Source organism: Halichoeres trimaculatus, unplaced genomic scaffold (genome assembly GCF_033239565.1).
Source record: "Halichoeres trimaculatus isolate MK-OKI-2021-1 unplaced genomic scaffold, fHalTri1.1 fHalTri1_scaffold_10, whole genome shotgun sequence".
Lineage (NCBI taxonomy): Eukaryota > Metazoa > Chordata > Actinopteri > Labriformes > Labridae > Halichoeres > Halichoeres trimaculatus.
Genome location: NW_027437187.1, coordinates 8,499,957 through 8,525,247, shown reverse-complemented (window position 1 = coordinate 8,525,247; position 25,291 = coordinate 8,499,957). Strand labels below are relative to the sequence as shown.

At 43.9% G+C, this 25,291-nt stretch overlaps 2 protein-coding genes across 2 annotated transcripts; both read left to right on the top strand.

Moving 5' to 3' along the window:
* The first annotated feature begins 1,099 nt into the window (after positions 1-1,099).
* On the top strand, positions 1,100-3,021 carry LOC141796186 (uncharacterized). The gene is made up of 2 exons (XM_074677165.1): positions 1,100-2,681; positions 2,819-3,021. The coding sequence occupies exons 1-2, from the start codon at positions 1,100-1,102 to the stop codon at positions 2,932-2,934; spliced, it is 1,698 nt and encodes a 565-aa protein (XP_074533266.1). The 3' UTR covers positions 2,935-3,021.
* Positions 3,022-22,229: 19,208 nt separating this feature from the next.
* Positions 22,230-24,151, top strand: LOC141796182 (uncharacterized). Its single transcript, XM_074677157.1, has 2 exons — positions 22,230-23,811; positions 23,949-24,151. The coding sequence occupies exons 1-2, from the start codon at positions 22,230-22,232 to the stop codon at positions 24,062-24,064; spliced, it is 1,698 nt and encodes a 565-aa protein (XP_074533258.1). The 3' UTR covers positions 24,065-24,151.
* Positions 24,152-25,291: the final 1,140 nt, after the last annotated feature.

Below are 25,291 nucleotides of genomic sequence, written 5' to 3'. Positions count from 1 at the left end.
GGAGGAGGAGATAGTCAGATTAGAGGAGGAGGAGAAGCATGAGAGACTCAGACTGGAGGAGGAGAAGGAGCAGGAGGAGAGACTCAGATTAGAGGAGGAGGAAAGAGACAAACAGGTAAGTATGGAGAGAAGGAGAAGAAGGAAAGAAAGGAGACTGAGACAGGAGGAGGAGGAGGAGAGACTCAGACTGGAGCAGGAGGAGGACGAGAGACTCAGATTAGAGGAGGAGGAGAGACTCAGATTAGAGGAGGACGAGAGACTCAGATTAGAGGAGGACGAGAGACTCAGATTAGAGGAGGACGAGAGACTCAGACTGGAGCAGGAGGAAAGAGACAGACAGGTTAGTATGGAGAGAAGGAGAAGAAGGAAAGAAAGGAGACTGAGACTGGAGGAGGAGGACAGGCTCAGACTGGAGCAGGAGGAAGAGGAGAGGCTCAGACTGGAACAGGAGGAAGAGGAGAGGCTCAGACTGGAGCAGGAGGAAAGAGACAAACAGGTAAGTATGGAGAGAAGGAGAAGAAGGAAAGAAAGGAGACTGAGACTGGAGGAGGAGGACAGGCTCAGACTGGAGCAGGAGGAAGAGGAGAGGCTCAGACTGGAGCAGGAGGAAGAGGAGAGGCTCAGACTGGAGCAGGAGGAAAGAGACAAACAGGTAAGTATGGAGAGAAGGAGAAGAAGGAAAGAAAGGAGACTGAGACTGGAGGAGGAGGACAGGCTCAGACTGGAGCAGGAGGAAGAGGAGAGGCTCAGACTGGAGCAGGAGGAAGAGGAGAGGCTCAGACTGGAGCAGGAGGAAAGAGACAAACAGGTAAGTATGGAGAGAAGGAGAAGAAGGAAAGAAAGGAGACTGAGACAGGAGCATGAGAGACTCAGACTGGAGGAGGAGGAGGAGGAGAGACTCAGACTGGAGGAGGAGGAGGAGGAGAGACTTAGACTGGAGCAGGAGGAGGAGGAGAAGCTCAGACTGGAGCAGGAGGAGAGGCTCAGACTGGAGCAGGAGGAGAGGCTCAGACTGGAGCAGGAGGAGGAGAGAGTCAGATTAGAGGAGGAGGAGGAGAGACTCAGACTGGAGCAGGAGGAAAGAGACAAACAGGTAAGTATGGAGAGAAGAAGAAGAAGAGAGAGGAGACTGAGACTAAAGAAGGAAGAGGAGGAGAATGAGAGACTGAGACTGAAGGAGGAGATAGAAAAACGCAAGCAGGAGGAGGAGAAGAAACAGATGCAAGAGGACGAAGTGGACAAACTGATACGAGAGGAGGAGGAGAAACTGATTCGTGAGGAGGAGGAGACACAGATGCAAGAGGACCAAGTGGACAAACTAATACGAGAGGAGGAGGAGAGATTGATTCAGGATGAGGAGGAGACACAGATGCAAGAGGATCAAGTGGACAAATTGATACGGGAGGAGGAGGAGGAGGAGAGACTGACACAGAAGGAGGAGAGACTGACACTGAAAGAGGAGTTATTAAAAGAGAAGGAGGAGAGGAGACAGAGACAGGACAAGGAAGTCATTGAAAGACAAGAGATGATGGAGAACAGAAGGAGGAGAAGGGAGAGAAAACGGGAGGAGGAAGAGAAACTGAGACTAGAGGAGGAGGAGGATTTAGAAAGACTGTTACAGGAGGCGGAGCAGTGCTGGAGACAGGGGGAGAGACGAAAACAGGAAAAGAATAGGAAACGGAAACAGGAGCAGGAAGAGGAGAGACCACCAAACCAGAATGAGGAGAAGGAGAGACTGAGACTGAGATTGAGGGAGGAGAGAGAAAAACAAAAGCAGGAAGAGGAGAGAAAGGCTCTTATGGAGAAGACCAGGAGGCAGAGAGAAAGACAGGAGGAGGAGAAGAGACTTAGAGCAGAGGAAGAGAAGGAGAGACTGAGGCTAGAGGAAGAAGAGAAAAGAGTGAAACTTGAGAAGGAGAAGGAGAAGGAGAGACTGTTGGCACGGGTCCTGAGAGTAGATGACGAGGAGGAAGAGCCGGAGGTACAGATAATCAGACCAGATGAGGAGGAAAAGGAGAAAAGACTGAGACTTGAGAAGAAGAGACTGAGGCTGGAGGAAGAGGAGAAAAGAGCCAGACTTGAGAAGGAGAGACTGAGGCTGGAGGAAGAGGAAAAAAGGGTGAGACTTGAAAAGCAGAGACAGTGGGAGGAGGCAGGGTTGCTAGTGGTCCTGAAAATACGTGACGAGGACGCAGAGACGGAGGTACAGACATTCACAACAGATGAGGAGGAAGAGGAGAAAAGAGCCAGACTTGAGAGGGAGAGACTGAGGCTGGAGGAAGAGGAAAAAAGGGTGAGACTTGAAAAGCAGAGACAGTGGCAGGAGGCAGGGTGGCTAGTGGTCCTGAAACTAGGTGACGGGGACGAAGAGACCGAGGAGGAACCAAGCCCATATGAGGAGGAAGAGGAGAAATGGAAAGATGCGGTGTGGGCGGACAAGCGGGAGATGACGGAGAGCAGGTGGATAAGGGAAAGAAGAAGGAGGGTGCTGCGGGAGCAGGAGGAGAAACGTAGAGGACAGGCACACTCTGGGGAACAGGAGGAAGAGAAAAGTCATCAACCTCTTCAAAATGAGAGCCAGTTTTCAAAACTGAAACTGCGCCTCCTGGAGCTCCAGAGGGACCGGGTCCTCAAGAACATCACCAGGAGTGAGAAGAAGGAGGCCAAGATCCAGGCCAGGGGTAAGAAAGCAACTTTCAAACCTTGTTTTTAAATTTCTCTTTTAAAAAAAAGATTTGATTTGATCAAAAATCTGTCAAATAAGAGACAATCTCTCAGCTTCACTCAAAAGTCACCTTGAATATTTGGTTTCTTTCAGAGGATCCTGATCCTGCCGACAAGGAGATGCGCTTACGGAAGCAACAGTCCAAGAGGATGAAGCTGCAGAAGAAGCAGAGAAACCTGGAGGAGAAGATAAGCCGCAAGACGGGGTGAGGACTCCAGGATGAACTCAGCCAAGGAGAAGAGGTAAGTGTTTGGTAAGTATTTGCATTATTTAGTACACACACACACACACACACACACACACACACACACACACACACACACACACACACACACACACACACTTCATAAAAAAAAACTAAAAACACACAAAACATTTAAACAGTTAAACTACTTTCAAAAATCATTTAAATTAGAGAAAAATAAAAACATAAAAAACCCTAGAATAGTTATTTTAAAGTAGGTATAAAGTAGAAGAAAGTTATTTGTCCTCCGATGAGGGGGGGTGGTGGCAGGGTAAAAGTAAAAGGTTGGACAACACACACACACACACACACACACACACACACACACACACACACACACACACACACACACACACATAAAATTATATTATTCTTTCAATTCAAACATTTCATTAAATGATGCTTGATTGGATAAGTTAAAGATTGTGTGTTGTCTAATAAAAGGTATTTAAATGATGTTCAAAAAAGTTCCCAAAATTAAAATAATTATCCAAAGAACAAGAAAAAAAATCAGGCAAAAAAAAAGTCAGACTCTAAATAGTTCTTTTAAAGTAGAAGAAAGTTATATGTCCTCCGATGAGGGGGGGTGGTGGCAGGGTAAAAGTAAAAGGTTGGACAACACACACAAAATTTTATTACCCTTTAAATTCAAACATTTCATTAAATGATACTTGATTAGATAGTTAAAGCTTATGTGTTGTCCAATAATAGGTTTTTAGTTTATTTTTTATCACTTTTTTAATCACAATTATCATCTCAATAACAAAAAATAAATGAATTAATTAAACAAATAGTTAATTTAAAAGACAGACTCTAAATAGTTCTTTTAAAGTAGAAGAAAGTTATTTGTCCTCCGATGAGGGGGGGTGGTGGCAGGGTAAAAGTAAAAGGTTGGACATCACACACAAAATTATAGTTATTTTTCCTATAACATTTTACTTGATATCTTGATTAGATGGTTAAAGCTAATGTGTTGTCCAGTAAAAAGTGTTTAAATTACGTTTAATAGAGTAGTCTCCAAAATCCCAATAATTATCCTGATAACAAGAAAAAAAAAACAGGCAAAAAAAGTTAGACTCTGAATAGTTCTTTTAAAGTAGAAGAAAGTTATTTGTCCTCCGATGAGGGGGGGTGGTGGCAGGGTAAAAGCTAAAGATTGGATGACACACACAATTTTTTTTTCTAGGAATCATTTAAACTTTAAAAACAACTAGTTTGACAACTTCCAAACTAGTGTCTTTAATGTAGAACAAAGTACTTTGTCCTCCGATGAGGGGGGGTGGTGGCAGGGTAAAAGTTCAGAGAAAAAATCAAAGTTAATTGTTGTGTGTGTCCAACACAATTATCAGTTCAGCTAATAATCTGCTAATCTAATTTGAAATAGATGAACAGAGCTTGTTCAGGTGTCATCCAAATCAAAATTTTACAGCCAGTGTTTTTCTAAACAAATTTCATCTAGTTTAATGTAAACAGCTATTAAATCATGTGGACAATGAATAAAAAAATAGTTTGACCAGACTCAGCTCTTTTCTGAAATAGTTCTTTAAATATAGAATAAAGTTATTTGTCCTCCGATGAGGGGGGGTGGTGGCGGGCCAAAAATAAAAAACCAACAACAACAACAAAAAAACTGGAAGGAAAGCTGCAGTGTGTGCTGAGACACACACACAATCAAATAACATGTAAATAAATTAAAATACAATGTTAAGAAATGATCAATTATTCAAAGATCATAGGACACATGATCATAGGTAGTTCTAAAATAGTTCTAAATAAATGATGACTGTCGTGATCTGACGAGATAAATTTCCATCTTAATAAATATGAGTCTGGAAACAAATACTTTCAAAATAGGACTTAGTGATTGGATGAGGAAAAGAGACGGTCTGAAAGCGTAGCATGGAATAAAGTTATTTGTCCTCCGATGAGGGGGGGTGGTGGCGGGCTAAAATTAGGCAAAGCAACAAAAAGCAAGAAGCATCAAACAGAAGAAGTGTGTGATTTAACACTCCAATATGATATAGTGCAGTGATCCATTCACAGCCAATTTGAAAATGACAAAGATACACAGTCAAACAACCTGAAAAGGTCAAACTTGTGAGAGCAGATGTCCCTGACACAGAGACAGAAGAACAACCCGAGCACAGGCGCTCTAAACCACAATGTAGGAAACATTGTCAGCGCCTATTTGAGGTAAGTTCTCATTTGAAGAAAATCAAATGTTGTGAGGAAAGGCCTCAAAGTACGGCATCTTGTCTCCCACTGGCTGTCACCTGCCTCAAAGGCTCCTGAGTGGATGAAAAACACAGGGATGGACCCGCAGTACAACACCATACCGCCCGCTTCAGGAAAAGCCCAAACTATCAGCACCAACAGCCGTCAGCCAGCGTGGAAAACACTACCGGAGCATCAGTGCATCAAAAAAACACTGAGCGACGACGGTTGAGCTCTTTCAAACTCATCAAGTGGGTGCAATGTCGGGTCCTGAGCTGGGACCAGAGCGGGCTTCAGTGCAGCGTTACCACAAACCACTTGAGCTTACGGCCACGACTGTTCCAGTGAATGCAAACGCTGCAGTAAATGCAGGTATGACATGCAACGTGTTGTCTGGATCGGTGTACGTGTGCTGCTGATGCTCCCTGAAAGTTTTCTTCCACAGACGCTCAAACAGCTCAAACTCAGGTGTTGTATCCATGGAAGTGTAAGCCTTCATATTTAAAGCCTGTGAACTGACAGCTACAAAGCCATTCCTCCTCTCTTTTCATTCCTCTCTGGTTTTATCTGATTGATCGTAGCTGCCTCGCCAACACTGAGGCGCTCATTTCCTGTCCATCGGCCAGGTTCACGTGTGTTACACTGCAAAGGAGCTTTTACTGCTGCTTTCTGCTTCTGTCCCAAGGTGTCCATCTACAGAGAAACAAAGGAGGGAAGTGGAGACACGAAATGAAGTGAGGTGACGTATAACAAACACCTGACAGACAAACCTGTGAAACCTGTGAGTGTACTTTCACTCCCAACAGGTGAGTGTTCTTTTGCATGGTGTGCTGTCAACAAGATATTGTGTGTCATGTGACTCCAGAGTCATGATCTCCGCAGGTGATCCAGATCTAGAGCAGCAAACAGAACCAGGGTTCAGCCCCAGAGGTCTGGGCACTGTAGATCCTGCTGCAGCAGAAGATCGGGATGCTACACCCAGTTTGAGCAGCTGGTACTCTGGGAAACAGTTCACCCTGACCCGTGTAAAGTGGCTACACGCTCTCTGTGTACTCCAGCCTCTTCAGTGCCGTGTGGAAGAGTTTTCCCAAGGCCGAGGAAAACGTTTCAAACTGAAGAAACTGACTGAGTCTGAAAACTGTGGATAAAAGCTCAGAACCAGTTCCACAAGCACACACACTCTGCCCAGTTCCTCAAGCACACACACACTGCCCAGTTCCTCAAGCACACACACACTGCCCAGTTCTTCAAGCACACACACTCTGCCCAGTTCTTCAAGCACACACACACTGTGCCCAGTTCTTCAAGCACACACACACTGTGCCCAGTTCCTCAAGCACACACACACTGCCCAGTTCCTCAAGCATACACACACTGCCCAGTTCCTCAAGCACACACACACACTACCCAGTTCTTCAAGCACACACACACTGTGCCCAGTTCCTCAAGCACACACACACACTTCCCAGTTCCTCAAGCACACGCACACTCTTCCCAGTTCCTCAAGCACACACACACTGCCCAGTTCCTCAAGCACACACACACACTGCCCAGTTCCTCAAGCACACACACACACTGCCCAGTTCAAGCACACCCCATTTCCCCCCACACCCATGAACCTCTTTACCAATGAACCTGTGGTGCCACATCATGTTATAACGCCCCGTGCTGTAATACTGTAATACATTTTCAATTCATTTTGTAAAAAACAGCATTTTGTAATAATCTGACACATTTTGTTTTATAGTGTTTTAAATGTATGTGATAAACTTTGCTGCATTATGTAGTACATTCAGACATATTGCATCAGTCATTACAAAATGCAGGTGTTGTATTTTTTTATATCAAGAAAATATAAGAATTAGGTGCATTATGCAACAAACCAGCCAAATAGATATCTCAAATTAAAAAAAAAAAAAAAATGTTATACCATCAGAAATATATTGTAGGTGTGGGTGCCTGGAGGGCTGAGAGGTGGGCAAGGCACCTAGCAACGGGTAAAACTGAAATGATAGGAATTTTAGGGCGCAAGGTCTTTTGGGGCCGTGGTTGTGTGGTGTAGTCAGCAGAGGGGGGGTGCTTAAGTGTGGGTGCGCAGGGCCGAGAGGTGCAGAAGTCACCCAGGGCCGAGAGGTGGTCCCGGTGGTCCCGGTGGTCCCGGTGGTCCCGGTGGTCCAGGCGGTCCGGGGCTAAGTGTGGCTGCCTGGGGGGCTGGCTGAGAGGTACCCAAATGGCCTGCCAACACCTGATGCCCCCTGACGCTCCTGGCGCTTGGTGCCAGTCACTGGAGTTTGATTTAGATTTGACCAATGAGGCGTCATCACTAGTTTTTCTAATGAAATTATATTTGCCCCTCATGCTGCTTCCTCTAAGTCAATATCTTTTTGATGATCTGTTTTTTTTTCCTAATAAAGACATCCATTTTGGTGGTTTGTTACATAATGCACATAATTCTTACATTTTCTTCATCAAAAAGTGCAACGCCTGCATTTTGTATTTACTGATGGATGCGCGGTGTCAGAATGTATTACATAATGCAGAGGAGTTTACTATGCACTGCGTTCAAAAATTCTAGACCAAAATGCAGCGTTATTACATAGTGAATTGAAAATTAATCAGATTATTACATCATGGGGCGTTATTACATAATGTGGCAATACAAACCCCCAAAACATACTTTGCCAAAAGCCATAAAATGATCAGTATTTGCACCAGTATGGAGCTATTATTGTAACAAAATGATTAGCGTGTGTAAATGCATCCCAAATGTTTGATTACACAAAGGTGTAAACAGATTTGCAAATGTGTCAAATATCCACAAATGTCTTTGCCAATCCAGAAATGTTTAAACTGCTTTACAAATAAATGGATGGTCTTAAATGGCTGAAAAGTCTGGGTATTTTTCAAATCCCATCATTATTGTCATCATTACGACTGAGGCGGGCCTCCCGATGGACTGTCTGTGTGCACGTGATGTTTGCTACAGTCCTGCCGGGCCAGTGATCTGCAAATGAGAAAGAATCCGTCTGTGAGAGGCGGATTACTTTGCCCTGAGCTCAGGCTCCCAGGCGCAGGCTGCCAGGTATGGAGCTATCATTGTAGCACCACGCCTCAGCCACTTAGCAATCCACACTGCCTCAGTTGTATCTGATGATTTGTGTGGATTTTTAGCTCTTGTAAGACAAACAAAAAAAAAAATTGAGACTTTTCAGCCATCTCAGACTACATTTTTATTTGTGAATCAGTTTAAACATTTGTGGATTTGTGCACACATTTGTAAATATTTGACAGATTTGTGAATCGGTCCACACATTTGTGGATCAGTTCACATATTCGTGGATGCATTGACCCACACACACATCATTTTGCCACAATAATAGCTCAATACACCAGCTCAATGTGACAATGACATGAATGAGTCTTTGTTTGTGGAGCACATCTTATGAATGTGGCAGAAGTGGTCCAGAATGAAGAGGTCAATTTGAGCTAGGCTTCAAATCAAGGTGTGCATTAGGTCTACTTTAACAAGTAGCCTAAAATGAAGAGGTCAATTTAGGCTACGAAAAAAGTGGACTAGAATGGAGTCTATCAGACAGAGACAGACTCAGGAAAACTTGACATGTTCTGGACCGTTCAATGCAACAAAGATTAGAAACCCTTGTGCTGAGTTTGGATGCAGAGAAGGCATTTGACTGGGTCACATGGACCTTTTGATATAAAGTAATGCCTAAATTTGGATTCCACCAGACCCTAATGCAGTGTTTCCCAATCCTGGTCCTGGGGACCCCCTGCCCTGCATGTTTTTTATGTTCCCCACTCCAACACACCTGATTCAAATGATCAGCTCGTCATCGAGCCCTGCTGGGGCCGGATAACGAGCCATTCATTTGAATCAGGTGAGCTGGAGTGGGGTAACATCTAAAACGTGCAGGGCAGGGGGGTCCCCCAGGACCAGGATTGGGAAACACTGCCCTAATTGATGTAATTGCTGCTTTGTACAATAAACCAAGAGCTAAAATAAAGATTAACGGAGCCCTATCTGATTGAACTGTGTTCCTCACAGTTTTATCTTCCTGGAAAAGGATCACCAAAACATGTGGGTTAGGGAATGGGACTCAAATACTTACGCCTTAGAGTCAAATAGGATTGATGGCAGATTTGGGGCTTGGCTCTCAAAAGGCTTGACCACCTGTTACACTTTTATTCAGAAAGGGATGTTTCAGAGTTTTGAGGAACTTGAAACATCTCATGGTTTAGAAAAAGAGGACTTCCAGCGATATTGACAGGTTAGAACTTATTTGAATCAAAACTTGAAAGACAAGTGGGAAAAATCTGATTGAGAATTCCTCAGTGTGTTTCTATCTGTGTTGAAACAGGCTCACGCTAAGTACAAAGCTCATTTCTAAACTATATGATGGTACTTTGCTATCTAATCAGGGTGATACAAACTATATATGAAATGAGTGGGAGAAGGAGGGAAACATATGCATTTCAACTGAAAGCTGGGAAAACATTTGAAGTTACGATGGATGGCCTCAACCTCCAACACATGGAGGGAATTCTGTGGGAAAAACATAGGTAGATTTTTTTGGTAACCCCAGCCCAGGGAAAACTTCAGAACAGTGGAGACACCTGCTGGAGACTCTGTGGGACAAAAGATGCAAATCACTGTCCTATTTCTTGGAGTTGTCAATGGATCAAAGCGTTTTGGGAGCAGCTGTGGAGCAATATCTTTACTGAGGACGTTCCTGTTAAGTTGGAAGCCCTGTATTTGGGAGATTTTTCTTTTGAAAACTGGACTCTGAGAGACAAAAAGCTGCTGGCTGTGCTTTTGGCAGCAAGCAAAAAGACAATCACCAGAAAGTGGTTAAAAGCCCAGGCACCTACAATGGAAAAGTGGCTTGATATTGTACAGGACATTTACAGTCTTGAGAGGTGGTCATTTTCTCTGAAGGGTCAAAGGGAATCCTTTTTCAGGACTTGGTCATTTTGGACAAACTACGTGAAACCCGTAATCTCTGTAATCTGACCAGGTTTTGTTTATTGTGAATCCACCTACCTGGTTTGGGTTTGGGTTTAGGTTGATGCAAAGGTCAAAATTTGGATGTGTCTTATTCCAGATAAGTTAAGAAACGGAGCCAGACCCCTCCTCCGCTCACCTCTTCTCCTTGTTGTTAAATCTATTAAAACTAAGGATTGGCAATGATCATTTTCATAACCACGTGTGGAATGTTTACTGCATACTGTACCCTTTCCCCAAAGGAACGTTATGTCACATGTGCCTTTCCAAACAAACAAAAACTGACCAAAAAAGAAAAGTGCTATGTTGACCCAATTTTTATTTTTTTTATTATTATTATTATAATAAGTAGTAGTAGTAGTAGTAGTAGTAGTAGTAGTAGTAGTAGTAGTAGTAGCAGTAGTAGTAGTAGTAGTAGTAGTAGAAGCCTAGTAGTAGTATTAGTTGTTGTAGTAGTAGTAGTCTTAGTTGTTGTAGTAGTAGTAGTAGTAGTAGCAGTAGTAGTAGTAGTAGCAGTAGTAGTAGTAGTAGTAGTAGTTGTTGTAGTAGTAGGAGTAGTAGTAGTAGTAGTAGTAGTAGCAGTAGTAGTAGTAGTAGTAGTAGTTGTTGTAGTAGTAGTAGTAGTAGTAGTAGTAGTAGTAGTAGTAGCAGTAGTAGTAGTAGTAGTAGTAGTTGTTGTAGTAGTAGGAGTAGTAGTAGTAGTAGTAGTGGTAGTAGTAGTAGTAGTATCATTGAAAAGTCATCAAAGCTTGGACACATGGAGTTTTTCTCAGACACCTCAGAATAAGGTGCTTCTTGTTTGTGGAGCTTCACCGCTGTTTCTGTACATTTAGCAGAGTTTGAGCTGAATGCCAAGATTTGTCCTTACTCTTTTAGGATGACTTCTCATGTATAATTGGGATTCTAGGTAACAGAAATAGCACAGCCCTACTTGTTCCTTATTTCACAAATCAGATGTTTATGGGAGCCGACACTGTTTTTTGGGCCTGTGTTTTGTGCTTCTCCACAGAGAGGAAGGAAGAATGAGTTAAAATGGCCACGCTGTCCACTTTATACACAGGATGCTCCACACTCTCTTCCAGCGCTCGTTCCTCAACATGAGCAGACACTGGGTCGTAGGTTTGGTGGCAGAGTGAAAAGCCTGCAAAGAGTACGAGCAGAGACCCTGTTAGCGACACAGCGTCAAAGCTTATGTTTGCCGTTAGAAGAGCCAGTGAGCACATGTGAGTGTTCCTGTTAATGCACTCACCACCCTGCTGGGGAAGCTGCTCAACTCACCCTGATCAAAACCCAAACGTGCGCTGACAGAAGCTTTTCCTGGTTTTTACTTGGACCCTCGATAAGAAATGTTTGAACAGTCATTTTGGATGTTGCGGATGTGCCGAGTGTTCATTCTGCTGCTTAAAAAAAACCCTGTGGAGAGAGTCAGAGAACAGTGGTACAAGTTTTACTTTTTATTCATCACTTACTAACAATTTCAATGATGATTTTTAATCACAGTCATAACATGACAGTCATATGAGGAAACATATGTGTGCTTACTTGTGTAAATGTGTGTGTAGAACAGAAAATGATCAATGATTTGAATAAATACAGAAAAACGTGCAAATAAAGCCTTGATTGTTTTCTTTCTGTAAATAAAAAAGGTACAAAACTCTGGTTTGTCCTAAAACACTTTGGCTTCAACATAAACAGAGAAGAACAGCTGCAAACGATGCAAATTAGGAGTCTATATCGCATCCATATTCCATCTCTACATGAAACCTCAAGGCTGACTGTTGCAGTCCTCTAAAGTTGCCAGTAGAGTGCGGAACACACACACACACACACACACACACACACACACACACACACACACACACACACACACACACACACACACACACACACACACACACACACACAGTTTGCTTACCCTCCATACATCTTCATAGTCTATGTCACAGGTCAGTAACTCTCCATCCTTCTCTGGGAAAAGCTGGTGGCCCATTTTCTGTAAAGAAAAGCAGAAATGAGGCTCATAGTTGAGAGGACAGTTTGATTTGAGTTCAGTGGTGTTTTATAGGCTCAGAAATGAATTCTACATTCAAAACTATTTACAAATGAAGATTTTATTCACTGTTGTGAAAAAAAAAACAAAACAGAATTGAACAGGAGTTTATTGATGTGCATGCAGACAGAATGGTTTTTGGATGGGTCTGCTGGTGTCCTCCCCCAGCAGGGGGTCACTGGTCTCTGGTACCACTGTTATGATGTTCACTGAGAGAAAAGTTCAGGATCCCCTGGTCTGACTAACCAGCCAGAGTCTGTGGGTGGTGTTTTATTGTGAAATAGAGCAGACAACCTGAGCCAGCAGCGCCCCTGAATCCCCGTCCTGGTCCATCTTCTCTGTTTCATTTGATGTGAGCCGCTTGAATTGATTTCTGTTCCTGACATCACTCGCTACATTTCTTACTCCAGCCCTGGAGTCCTGATCTGTAATAAAGGGGAAAAGGCTGAAAAATAAGCTGACAAAAAAACACTAAAGACCAACAGAAAAGCTTTGAACTTGCAGGTAAACACATCAGGAGACTTAGGATGTATCAGCCTAAAGAGTTTTCATTCTCCTGTAATGCTTTTAGTTTGCTTTGGAAGGTTTGGGCAGCTAGACAGGATCTTTTTTCTTAGTACGGAAAGCTCTAGAGCAGGGATGTCAAACTGGTGGCATGGAGGGCCAAGAGGCTGCAGGTTTTCCTTCCAAACAAGAACTCCAGCAGCTGATTTGTCTGATTAGTCCCTGCTCTCTGCTTGAAGGTGAGGTAATGAGTGAAATCAGCTGGTAGAGTTGTTGGTTGGAAAGAATAGCTGCAGCCTCTTGGCCCTCCATGCCACCAGTTTGACATCCCTGCTCTCGAGTGTCCAGAATGGCACTCCTCGTGGGTTAATGCAGATAATAAGGTCAGATTAAAGTGAAAGTTTAGCTCTGTTCCACTTGTGTGTATGTGTCAGTGTAGCTTTAAACCAAGAGGGAAACGTATGAGGTAAAGATCCAGGTGGTCCAGCTGGAGGTGATTTCGAGAGTGATTGAGACACACGGGGATGTCCTCTGGGGCATGTTCCCTGGGGCATGATGGGTCCTGCACGGCTAAGAAAACATGGCAAGTGTGAGATGGCTGAGAGAAATAGACAAAATGACATAGACAAGGATGCGACAGCTTAAAAAAGGCAGCAAAGATGACTCGAAGGCGTTGTTAATCCATGAGTGATTTGACTTTGCGGCTTGTTTTTGTAGAGAAGAAAGAAAATGTGTGAAGTTGTTGGTTGATTTGTACAGTGAGCTTAGTGAGAATGAACATAACCCGCGCACCCCAGCCAGCCCGCCCGCCCGCCCGCAGGCCCCTGCCCAACCCTAGGTGGGGTCGGGGGCCTAGTCTCACGCCGCTGGCAGCTTCCCTCCAGCCCCCTCTCTCCCCCAGGGGCCTTGCTCTCCGGCGGGTCCCGGGGAACCCTAAGCGCCCCAGCCAGCCCGGCCAGCCCGGCCAGCCCGGCCAGCCCGGCCAGCCCGGCCAGCCCGGCCACCCCGGCCCAACCCTAACCCAACCCTACGGACCCGGGTCGGGGCCAAGTCTCCCACCCCGGGCGGCCACCCCTTTAGCCCCCGCTCTCCCTCGGGGCCTTGCTCTCCGGCGGGTCCCGGAGAACCCTAAGCATCCCAGCCAGCCCGGCCACCCCGGCCCAACCCTACGGACCCGGGTCGGGGCCAAGTCTCCCACCCCTGGCAACCACCCCTTTAGCCCCCGCTCTCCCTCGGGGCCTTGCTCTCCGGCGGGTCCCGGAGAACCCACCCCAGCCCTGCTCTCCACTGGGTCCCGGGGAACCCAGACTTAAGTCCCCCTCCGCCGACTACACCAATTGGCCCGTCCCAAAAGAACAACGCGCCCCTGGTTGGAGGTGGCCATTTTTTGACAAGGCAAAACTTCAGCTACTCGTTAACACAAATATCTAATCAGCCAATCACATGGCACAAACTTTGAATGTGGACAGGTTGTTGGTGCCAGACGGGCTGGTCTGACAGGACTTCAAATACTGAGCTGAAAAACACACACACACACACACACACACACACACACACACACACACACACACACACACACACACACACACACACACACACAGACTGAGCCTACAGAGCATCCTCTCACCGCTCAGGGATGAACTTCTCCGGCTCCGGCCAGTGCTCCTGGTCATAGTGAAGGAAGCCTGCTGGGAACTCCATCGTCACACCTTTAGGGGCCAGTTGTCCGTTCAATGTGCGGTCGTGGTCCATCTATCTGATCTACTTGAACCCTGGAGGGTAGAGGCGCAACGCTTCACTTATGACCAGGTCTAATACTTCAGCTCCTGGACACTGGTGTAATCTGGAGACTCCTGCAGCAAAAAGAACAACGTAAACACACTGCAGTAAACAACTAAAGCATCATTTACAGCAAAGGTTCCCTGGGTAATAAAGTTAATTCACAACAATCCTAAAACTTCGGCCTGACCCCCCCCCCAAACAATTAAAGAAATAAAGAACCTTGGTATAAAGAAGTAATAATAACATAGGCACTATAACAACACAAAATCTTATTTAGTCAACTCATAGTTGTAGGATCAGATTATGAATGGTTTGTTTACATTCATGTTTGTTTGTAACTGAGCTCATCAAGGGTGAAAGTCTTTATGAGGGTAGGACCTTGTTAGTGCGGTTAAGTGTTTCACCCGGAAGGGTCAAACAGTTTTTGACCGCTGTGCGGTGAGGCACCATGGTGATGCAGAAGGGTGAACAAACATTTGGTAAGTGTATTACACAAGTTAACCGTTTGCTTTGTCAAACAAATGGACTGATCATTGAAAAAGCAAACAAAACCTGGAGTTTCATCCATCAAAAAGCCAACAGGAGCGCCTCAGTTGTTATCCAGGTGTAGCATCTCAGTGCCTTAAAGCATTGGCTTGGCATCTTCAGAAGTTGTACAATCCAAAAATTGAAATCATGAAATTGTAAATTTTAAGATGTCAAATTTAAGAGATCAAAAGTACGATGAATATATACATTTTTAAACACCGTTAAATACAAGACCCAAAGAAAAAATCAAAAATCAAAAATGATTAAAAAAAAGTCACAATGGGAGACGAAAGACATAGTTACCAAAAAAAATGTAATAAATTCTGAGAAAAGTGAAGACATTTTTTAAGTCAAAGCTTTATCACAGATAATAATTAAAAAATAATAATAATTACAAATATTATAATGTGCAAAATGAAAGTTCTGGCTTTAGAATTTTTTTCAGTCAGTGCATTTTGTTCTGAATACAAAAATGTGTAAGTATGTCAGGAGTTTGCGTGCTCTGTGTGACTGTAGAAACATGAAGGGGATCTGCTGTTTGTGTGGACATAAAAGTCTCACCCACAGTTTACAGATGAACCGTATTTCTTATTAAAGATAAAGATAAAGATAAAAAATACTTTATTAATCCCAGAAGGGAAATTCATTATTATTATTATTATTATTATTATTAGTAGTAGTAGTATTATGATTAGGAGACCATACTCTTTTAAAAATGCTTGCTTATATTTTCTGAAAGTTCTGCCTTCAGCCTGTTCTGATAAATACACACTGAATCTTTAAAGCAAACCTCTGTCAATGTTTATTCACTACCATCACTTTACAGGCTCCTTCATTTTATGACAGCAGTAAAAACGATCTGGCTAAAATTGGTGGACTTCCTTCCACTTGAGTCTAACCCTACCTCCATATCTTCTGCCTCTCCATCTGTCTGAGGTGGAGAACTTGATAAGTGATTGCTAGGGATGGAAAAAAAAAATGCTTTAAACTAGATTAAAAACAAAACAAAGAAGTAGTGTACAGTAACAGCTCAGGCCGTAACCTTGCTCTATCACTTAGAAATGCCAGTGTTTACAACAGATTTTCAAGTATTGGCTCACTCCACGGTTAGTTAAACAACGTTAAAGATGTCAGTGACCTCACCTCACCTCATGTGTCAGCTCTCTTCTCCAAGTGTTGATAGTTTCATGTAGTCTTCTTCATCCAGCATTATTTCACAGCTAACAAGAAAAGTCGGCTCCATGCTGCCCTCCAACGGTCGGGATGGGCTTCGTTCATCCCGAGTTCAAAGAAGGAGAGCCGCTCATCCCACTTTCAGCATTTAAATTAGCGGATCAAAACTCTCAATTTCTACTCAGTGAAAATTGTGTTTGTATTTTATTTAATAATAATTATTTATAGTTTGATTCGTTTTTACATCAAGTCGTGTTTATGCTGAAAGCGCAGACGTAGCCTATGTAAACCACTAGAGTGAAACTTTTGGAAAACAATCAAGTATTTGAAAAAAAAAAACAACTAAAAGGATTATTTTTCTAAACTGTCGAGCAGGCATGGGAGAGTTAATTATTTGGACTTTTATTTCCCATTTTAATATTTTTTTAAATTATTTTTATTATTGTTAAAACGTCAGGGACGCACGGGTTGCGTCTGAATTTGATTGGTGCAGATAAATTCTGGAATCTGTTAATTCCATCGGGGTATAAAATCAAGCTGGGCGTTCCTTCCGCCTTTTTCACCAAGGCACTTGGGGAGGTATGTTGCAAATTTTCCTGCTAAAGCTTGGCTAGCTTAAGCACAACTCAATAAAATGCATTTTTAGTCGGAAGAGGCGTCATATTGTGTGTTTCATTAATGTAATTTTTGTATTCCTTGATAAGATCTGTGACTTTTTTGAAGGTTTGACAGAGTTTAAATCATCCGTTGAGGTGACACAGGTCTTTGATCATAATAAATCTGAAAGAGATGCTTAATGTCATTTCCGATTGTAAAACTGATGTGAATTTCAAGTTGAAAGACTGTTTTGTAGCTTGTAGCTTTGATAGTTTCAGCTGCGGACATTGTCCGCATCGTTGTGTTGAAATTTATACTTGGAAGTTGAACAAAAACAAGGTAATCCTTAAGATTTGTGTTGAAAGAGAGACGATTTAAGTCTTTAAACGGCCAAAGTTAACTCGGTTTTGGTTTATCCTTCTTTTTTTACTGCATTTATGTGAATTTATTTGGTATAAGTGACTAAACAGAACAGTTTCTGCCGTACGACCTCGGTGGTCGCAAGGCCGTTGCTGTGGCAGCACAAGCTAGTTTTCCATCTGTTTTCACAGTTTTCGGCTAATATTTAAGCTAGGTCATGCTGCAGCACAGCGCTAAACAGCTAAACATTGATTGAGGAGCTCATACCTGTGTAGCGTAGAGTTATGCGCCACAGATATTACTTTACTACAATTAAACATGTCCGTCCCTGTAATATTTTCAGCCGAGGTGTCCGCAAGCGTTTTATACAACAGCTCACACACGGTGCATACTTCCAAATGCATGTCGGTTTTAAACTAGCATCGACTAGCTCTGCTTTGCTGTAACAGTACACTTTAAACTCTGAAGGTAACATGATAGATAGAGGATTTTTTCCCCCCTTTTTTTACCGAAACATTCTGTGTTTTTACTATCACTGAACCGTGTCAGCAGTAATCTGTATTTATTTGACAGATTACACTGATGGCCATGTGACAGTGCTGGCTTTTCTTGATAAGATCTGTGACTTTTTCGAAGGTTTGACAGAGTTTAAATCATCCGTTGAGGTGAAACAGGTCTTTGATCATAATAATTCTGAAAGGGGATCTTAGTTTCATTTCCGAGTGTGAAACTCAATGTGAATTTGAAGTTAAAAGACTGTTTCTTAGTTTTAAGTTGTGATAGTTTCAGCTGCGGACATTGCCCGCATCTTTTGTTTGAATTTATACTTGGAAGTTGAACAAAAACAAGGTAATCCTTAAGATTTGTGTTGAAAGAGAGACGATTTAAGTCTTTAAACAACCAAAGTTAACTGGGTTTTGGTTTATCTTTCTTTTTTAACTGCATTTATATGAATAAATTTGGTATATGTTCTTTTTTACCGAGACATTCTGTGTTTTTACTCTTACTGAACAGAAGTGTGTCAGCAGTAATCTGTATTTATTTATTACACCGACAGTTATGTGAGAAAGCTGGTTTTTATTTTTCTAAAGTAAAATTTCTATTATTTTGTGCTGACAACTGTTGGTCTATAAACAGTCAAAATCAAACCTCCTTAAAGCCTTTCCCAGTTAGATTCACACAAATGTGCTGCCACGTCTTCGGGACTGTTTCTGTAACACTAATATAAAAAGACTTGATTCTGTTGCGTTGTTTGCAAAGAGTTTTAAATATCATGCTTTGTACTGGTGTCAACGTCAATAGAGTAGAATAGAATGAAATAGAATAGAATAGATTTTATTTATGCCGAGGGGAAATTCAGGAGTCACAGCAGCAGCAAAATGACAGATTTTGGTGTTATTATAACCCTCACTACAATTTGAACAGAGTTTGTTTGTCCGAACTTAAAACACATGGTCCTTAACATTATAGCTTCCTTATAAATGTTCAATCCAATACAAAGAATCATGTTTTAAACAGTAATAACTATAAAGAGATAAATAACACGAAGAAGTGACATAAAACAACAACTATTTGGACTTTATTTTGTAATTAAAGAAATATTCTGATCATTTTTTCATTCAGAATACTGAAGCGAGAAGCACACAAACGAATTCAAACCATGACTGAGAGGAGAGAGGAGCACAGGAGAGGAGGAGGAGAAGAGAGAGGCGGGAGAGGCTTGAGGAGAGAGATGGTAAGTATGGAGAGCCGAAGACAGGAGCAGGAGGAGGTGGAGAGAGGGGTAAGTATGACCAGGATAAGGAGGTGGGACAAGAGACAGAGCCAGGAACGAGAGGAGAGGGAGAGATGGGAGTCAGAGGAGAAACTGAGACAGGAGGAGGAAGAGAGGGAGGTAAGTATGGCCAGGATGAGGAGGAGGGAGAGGAGACAGAGACAGGAGCAAGAAAAGAGGGAGAGATGGGAGTGGGAGGAGACACTGAGACAGGAGGAGGAAGAGAGAGAGGTAAGTATGGCCAGGATGAGGAGCAGGGAGAGGAGACAGAGACAGGAGCAAGAAGAGAGGGAGAGATGGGAGTGGGAGGAGACACTGAGGCAGGAGAAGGAGAGACTGAGACTGAAGGAGGACGAGAGAAAGAAACTGATACTGGAGGAGGAGGAGGAGGAGGAGGGAACACAAATAGAGGACATAGTGATAGAGCTGGAGGAGCTGGAGGAGCTGGAGGAGCTGGAGTGGGACATGAATCTGTATGAGGAGGAGTTAAGAAAGTTAACGCATGGCTTAGAAAAGACAAATGATGTGAATGGAAGAAACAGACTGAGACTGAAGGAGGAGGAGAGACAGATAAGTTTGCAAAGAAGAAGAGCACAAAGAGTGAAAACACCGGGACTGGTGGAGGAGGTGAATCAGCCTGAGGAGGTGTTAAGAAAGGCAATAGATGACCTAGAAAAGGCAAAGGAGCGCTTTGACAGAAACAGACTGAGATGGGAAGAGGGGGAGAAGGGGAGACTAAGACTGGAGGAGGAGAAGAAGAGGTTGAAACTGAGGAAGAAAGAAGAGAGAGAGAGACGGGCAAGTTTGGAAAGAAGGAGAACACCAAGAGCGAAAATACTGGGACTGAGGGAGGAGGTGAATCTGATCGACGAGCAGGTACAAAAGGTCATACATGAGCTAAGAAAGGACAAGGTCCTGTATGAGAAGGAGGAGACACTGAGACTGAAGGAGGAGGTGAATCTGATTGACCAGCAGGTACAAAAGGTCATACATGAGCTAAGAAAGGACAAGGTCCTGTATGAGGAGGAGGAGACACTGAGACTGAAGGAGGAGGAGGAGGAGGTGAAGGAGACACTGAGACTGAAAGAGGAGGAGAAGGAAAGAGGGAGACTGAGACTAAAGGAGGAGAAGGAAAAAGGACAAAGACAGGAGAGACTGAGAAAAGAAAAGGAAGAGAAGAGGCTGAGACTAAAGGAGGAGAGAATAGGACAGGAGGAGGAGAAGGAGGGCATGAGACTGCAAAAGGTAGAGGAGACAGAGAGACTAGAGCTGAAACTGGATGGAGAGGAGGAGGGACTGAGACTAAAAGTGGAAGAGGAAAGACTGAGACTGAAGGAGGAGGAGAGACTTAAACTGGATGAGGAGGAGGAGGGACTGAGATTAAAGGAGGCGAAGAGGAGACTGAAACTGATGAAGGAGGAGAGACTGAAACTGGAGGAGGAGGAGGAGGGACTGAGACTAAAAGTGGAAGAGGAAAGACTGAGGCTGAAGGAGGAGGAGAGACTTAAACTGGATGAGGAGGAGGAGGGACTGAGATTAAAGGAGGCAAAGAGGAGACTGAAACTGATGAAGGAGGAGAGACTGAAACTGGAGGAGGAGGAGGAAGGACTGAGATTAAAGGAGGCAAAGAGGAGACTGAAACTGTTGAAGGAAGAGAGACTGAAACTGGAGGAGGAGGAGGAGGAGGAGAGCCAGAGACTTAAGGAGGCAAAGAAGAGAATAAGAATGAAGGAGGAGGTGAGAGTGAAACTGGAGGAGGAGGACCTGAGACTGAAGGAGAAGGAGCGACTGAGACTGAAGGAGGAGGAGAGACTGAGACTGGGGGAGAAGGAGAGACTGAAGGAGGAGGAGGAGGAGAGCCTCAGATTAGAGGAGGACAAGGAGGAGAAACTCAGACTGGAGCAGGAGGAGGAGGAGATAGTCAGATTAGAGGAGGAGAAGGAGAGACTCAGATTGGAGCAGGAGGAGGAGGAGATGGTCGGATTAGAGGAGGAGGAGGAGGAGAAGGAGAGACTCAGATTGGAGCAGGAGGAGGAGGAGATGGCCGGATTAGAGGAGGAGGAGGAGAAGGAGAGACTCAGATTGGAGCAGGAGGAGGAGGAGATGGCCGGATTAGAGGAGGGGGAGGAGGAGAAGGAGAGACTCAGATTGGAGCAGGAGGAGGAGGAGATAGTCAGATTAGAGGAGGAGGAGAAGCATGAGAGACTCAGACTGGAGGAGGAGAAGGAGCAGGAGGAGAGACTCAGATTAGAGGAGGAGGAAAGAGACAAACAGGTAAGTATGGAGAGAAGGAGAAGAAGGAAAGAAAGGAGACTGAGACAGGAGGAGGAGGAGGAGAGACTCAGACTGGAGCAGGAGGAGGACGAGAGACTCAGATTAGAGGAGGAGGAGAGACTCAGATTAGAGGAGGACGAGAGACTCAGATTAGAGGAGGATGAGAGACTCAGATTAGAGGAGGACGAGAGACTCAGACTGGAGCAGGAGGAAAGAGACAGACAGGTTAGTATGGAGAGAAGGAGAAGAAGGAAAGAAAGGAGACTGAGACTGGAGGAGGAGGACAGGCTCAGACTGGAGCAGGAGGAAGAGGAGAGGCTCAGACTGGAACAGGAGGAAGAGGAGAGGCTCAGACTGGAGCAGGAGGAAAGAGACAAACAGGTAAGTATGGAGAGAAGGAGAAGAAGGAAAGAAAGGAGACTGAGACTGGAGGAGGAGGACAGGCTCAGACTGGAGCAGGAGGAAGAGGAGAGGCTCAGACTGGAGCAGGAGGAAGAGGAGAGGCTCAGACTGGAGCAGGAGGAAAGAGACAAACAGGTAAGTATGGAGAGAAGGAGAAGAAGGAAAGAAAGGAGACTGAGACTGGAGGAGGAGGACAGGCTCAGACTGGAGCAGGAGGAAGAGGAGAGGCTCAGACTGGAGCAGGAGGAAGAGGAGAGGCTCAGACTGGAGCAGGAGGAAAGAGACAAACAGGTAAGTATGGAGAGAAGGAGAAGAAGGAAAGAAAGGAGACTGAGACAGGAGCATGAGAGACTCAGACTGGAGGAGGAGGAGGAGGAGAGACTCAGACTGGAGGAGGAGGAGGAGGAGAGACTTAGACTGGAGCAGGAGGAGGAGGAGAAGCTCAGACTGGAGCAGGAGGAGAGGCTCAGACTGGAGCAGGAGGAGAGGCTCAGACTGGAGCAGGAGGAGGAGAGAGTCAGATTAGAGGAGGAGGAGGAGAGACTCAGACTGGAGCAGGAGGAAAGAGACAAACAGGTAAGTATGGAGAGAAGAAGAAGAAGAGAGAGGAGACTGAGACTAAAGAAGGAAGAGGAGGAGAATGAGAGACTGAGACTGAAGGAGGAGATAGAAAAACGCAAGCAGGAGGAGGAGAAGAAACAGATGCAAGAGGACGAAGTGGACAAACTGATACGAGAGGAGGAGGAGAAACTGATTCGTGAGGAGGAGGAGACACAGATGCAAGAGGACCAAGTGGACAAACTAATACGAGAGGAGGAGGAGAGATTGATTCAGGATGAGGAGGAGACACAGATGCAAGAGGATCAAGTGGACAAATTGATACGGGAGGAGGAGGAGGAGGAGAGACTGACACAGAAGGAGGAGAGACTGACACTGAAAGAGGAGTTATTAAAAGAGAAGGAGGAGAGGAGACAGAGACAGGACAAGGAAGTCATTGAAAGACAAGAGATGATGGAGAACAGAAGGAGGAGAAGGGAGAGAAAACGGGAGGAGGAAGAGAAACTGAGACTAGAGGAGGAGGAGGATTTAGAAAGACTGTTACAGGAGGCGGAGCAGTGCTGGAGACAGGGGGAGAGACGAAAACAGGAAAAGAATAGGAAACGGAAACAGGAGCAGGAAGAGGAGAGACCACCAAACCAGAATGAGGAGAAGGAGAGACTGAGACTGAGATTGAGGGAGGAGAGAGAAAAACAAAAGCAGGAAGAGGAGAGAAAGGCTCTTATGGAGAAGACCAGGAGGCAGAGAGAAAGACAGGAGGAGGAGAAGAGACTTAGAGCAGAGGAAGAGAAGGAGAGACTGAGGCTAGAGGAAGAAGAGAAAAGAGTGAAACTTGAGAAGGAGAAGGAGAAGGAGAGACTGTTGGCACGGGTCCTGAGAGTAGATGACGAGGAGGAAGAGCCGGAGGTACAGATAATCAGACCAGATGAGGAGGAAAAGGAGAAAAGACTGAGACTTGAGAAGAAGAGACTGAGGCTGGAGGAAGAGGAGAAAAGAGCCAGACTTGAGAAGGAGAGACTGAGGCTGGAGGAAGAGGAAAAAAGGGTGAGACTTGAAAAGCAGAGACAGTGGGAGGAGGCAGGGTTGCTAGTGGTCCTGAAAATACGTGACGAGGACGCAGAGACGGAGGTACAGACATTCACAACAGATGAGGAGGAAGAGGAGAAAAGAGCCAGACTTGAGAGGGAGAGACTGAGGCTGGAGGAAGAGGAAAAAAGGGTGAGACTTGAAAAGCAGAGACAGTGGCAGGAGGCAGGGTGGCTAGTGGTCCTGAAACTAGGTGACGGGGACGAAGAGACCGAGGAGGAACCAAGCCCATATGAGGAGGAAGAGGAGAAATGGAAAGATGCGGTGTGGGCGGACAAGCGGGAGATGACGGAGAGCAGGTGGATAAGGGAAAGAAGAAGGAGGGTGCTGCGGGAGCAGGAGGAGAAACGTAGAGGACAGGCACACTCTGGGGAACAGGAGGAAGAGAAAAGTCATCAACCTCTTCAAAATGAGAGCCAGTTTTCAAAACTGAAACTGCGCCTCCTGGAGCTCCAGAGGGACCGGGTCCTCAAGAACATCACCAGGAGTGAGAAGAAGGAGGCCAAGATCCAGGCCAGGGGTAAGAAAGCAACTTTCAAACCTTGTTTTTAAATTTCTCTTTTAAAAAAAAGATTTGATTTGATCAAAAATCTGTCAAATAAGAGACAATCTCTCAGCTTCACTCAAAAGTCACCTTGAATATTTGGTTTCTTTCAGAGGATCCTGATCCTGCCGACAAGGAGATGCGCTTACGGAAGCAACAGTCCAAGAGGATGAAGCTGCAGAAGAAGCAGAGAAACCTGGAGGAGAAGATAAGCCGCAAGACGGGGTGAGGACTCCAGGATGAACTCAGCCAAGGAGAAGAGGTAAGTGTTTGGTAAGTATTTGCATTATTTAGTACACACACACACACACACACACACACACACACACACACACACACACACACACACACACACACACACACTTCATAAAAAAAAACTAAAAACACACAAAACATTTAAACAGTTAAACTACTTTCAAAAATCATTTAAATTAGAGAAAAATAAAAACATAAAAAACCCTAGAATAGTTATTTTAAAGTAGGTATAAAGTAGAAGAAAGTTATTTGTCCTCCGATGAGGGGGGGTGGTGGCAGGGTAAAAGTAAAAGGTTGGACAACACACACACACACACACACACACACACACACACACACACACACACACACACACACACACACACATAAAATTATATTATTCTTTCAATTCAAACATTTCATTAAATGATGCTTGATTGGATAAGTTAAAGATTGTGTGTTGTCTAATAAAAGGTATTTAAATGATGTTCAAAAAAGTTCCCAAAATTAAAATAATTATCCAAAGAACAAGAAAAAAAATCAGGCAAAAAAAAAGTCAGACTCTAAATAGTTCTTTTAAAGTAGAAGAAAGTTATATGTCCTCCGATGAGGGGGGGTGGTGGCAGGGTAAAAGTAAAAGGTTGGACAACACACACAAAATTTTATTACCCTTTAAATTCAAACATTTCATTAAATGATACTTGATTAGATAGTTAAAGCTTATGTGTTGTCCAATAATAGGTTTTTAGTTTATTTTTTATCACTTTTTTAATCACAATTATCATCTCAATAACAAAAAATAAATGAATTAATTAAACAAATAGTTAATTTAAAAGACAGACTCTAAATAGTTCTTTTAAAGTAGAAGAAAGTTATTTGTCCTCCGATGAGGGGGGGTGGTGGCAGGGTAAAAGTAAAAGGTTGGACATCACACACAAAATTATAGTTATTTTTCCTATAACATTTTACTTGATATCTTGATTAGATGGTTAAAGCTAATGTGTTGTCCAGTAAAAAGTGTTTAAATTACGTTTAATAGAGTAGTCTCCAAAATCCCAATAATTATCCTGATAACAAGAAAAAAAAAACAGGCAAAAAAAGTTAGACTCTGAATAGTTCTTTTAAAGTAGAAGAAAGTTATTTGTCCTCCGATGAGGGGGGGTGGTGGCAGGGTAAAAGCTAAAGATTGGATGACACACACAATTTTTTTTTCTAGGAATCA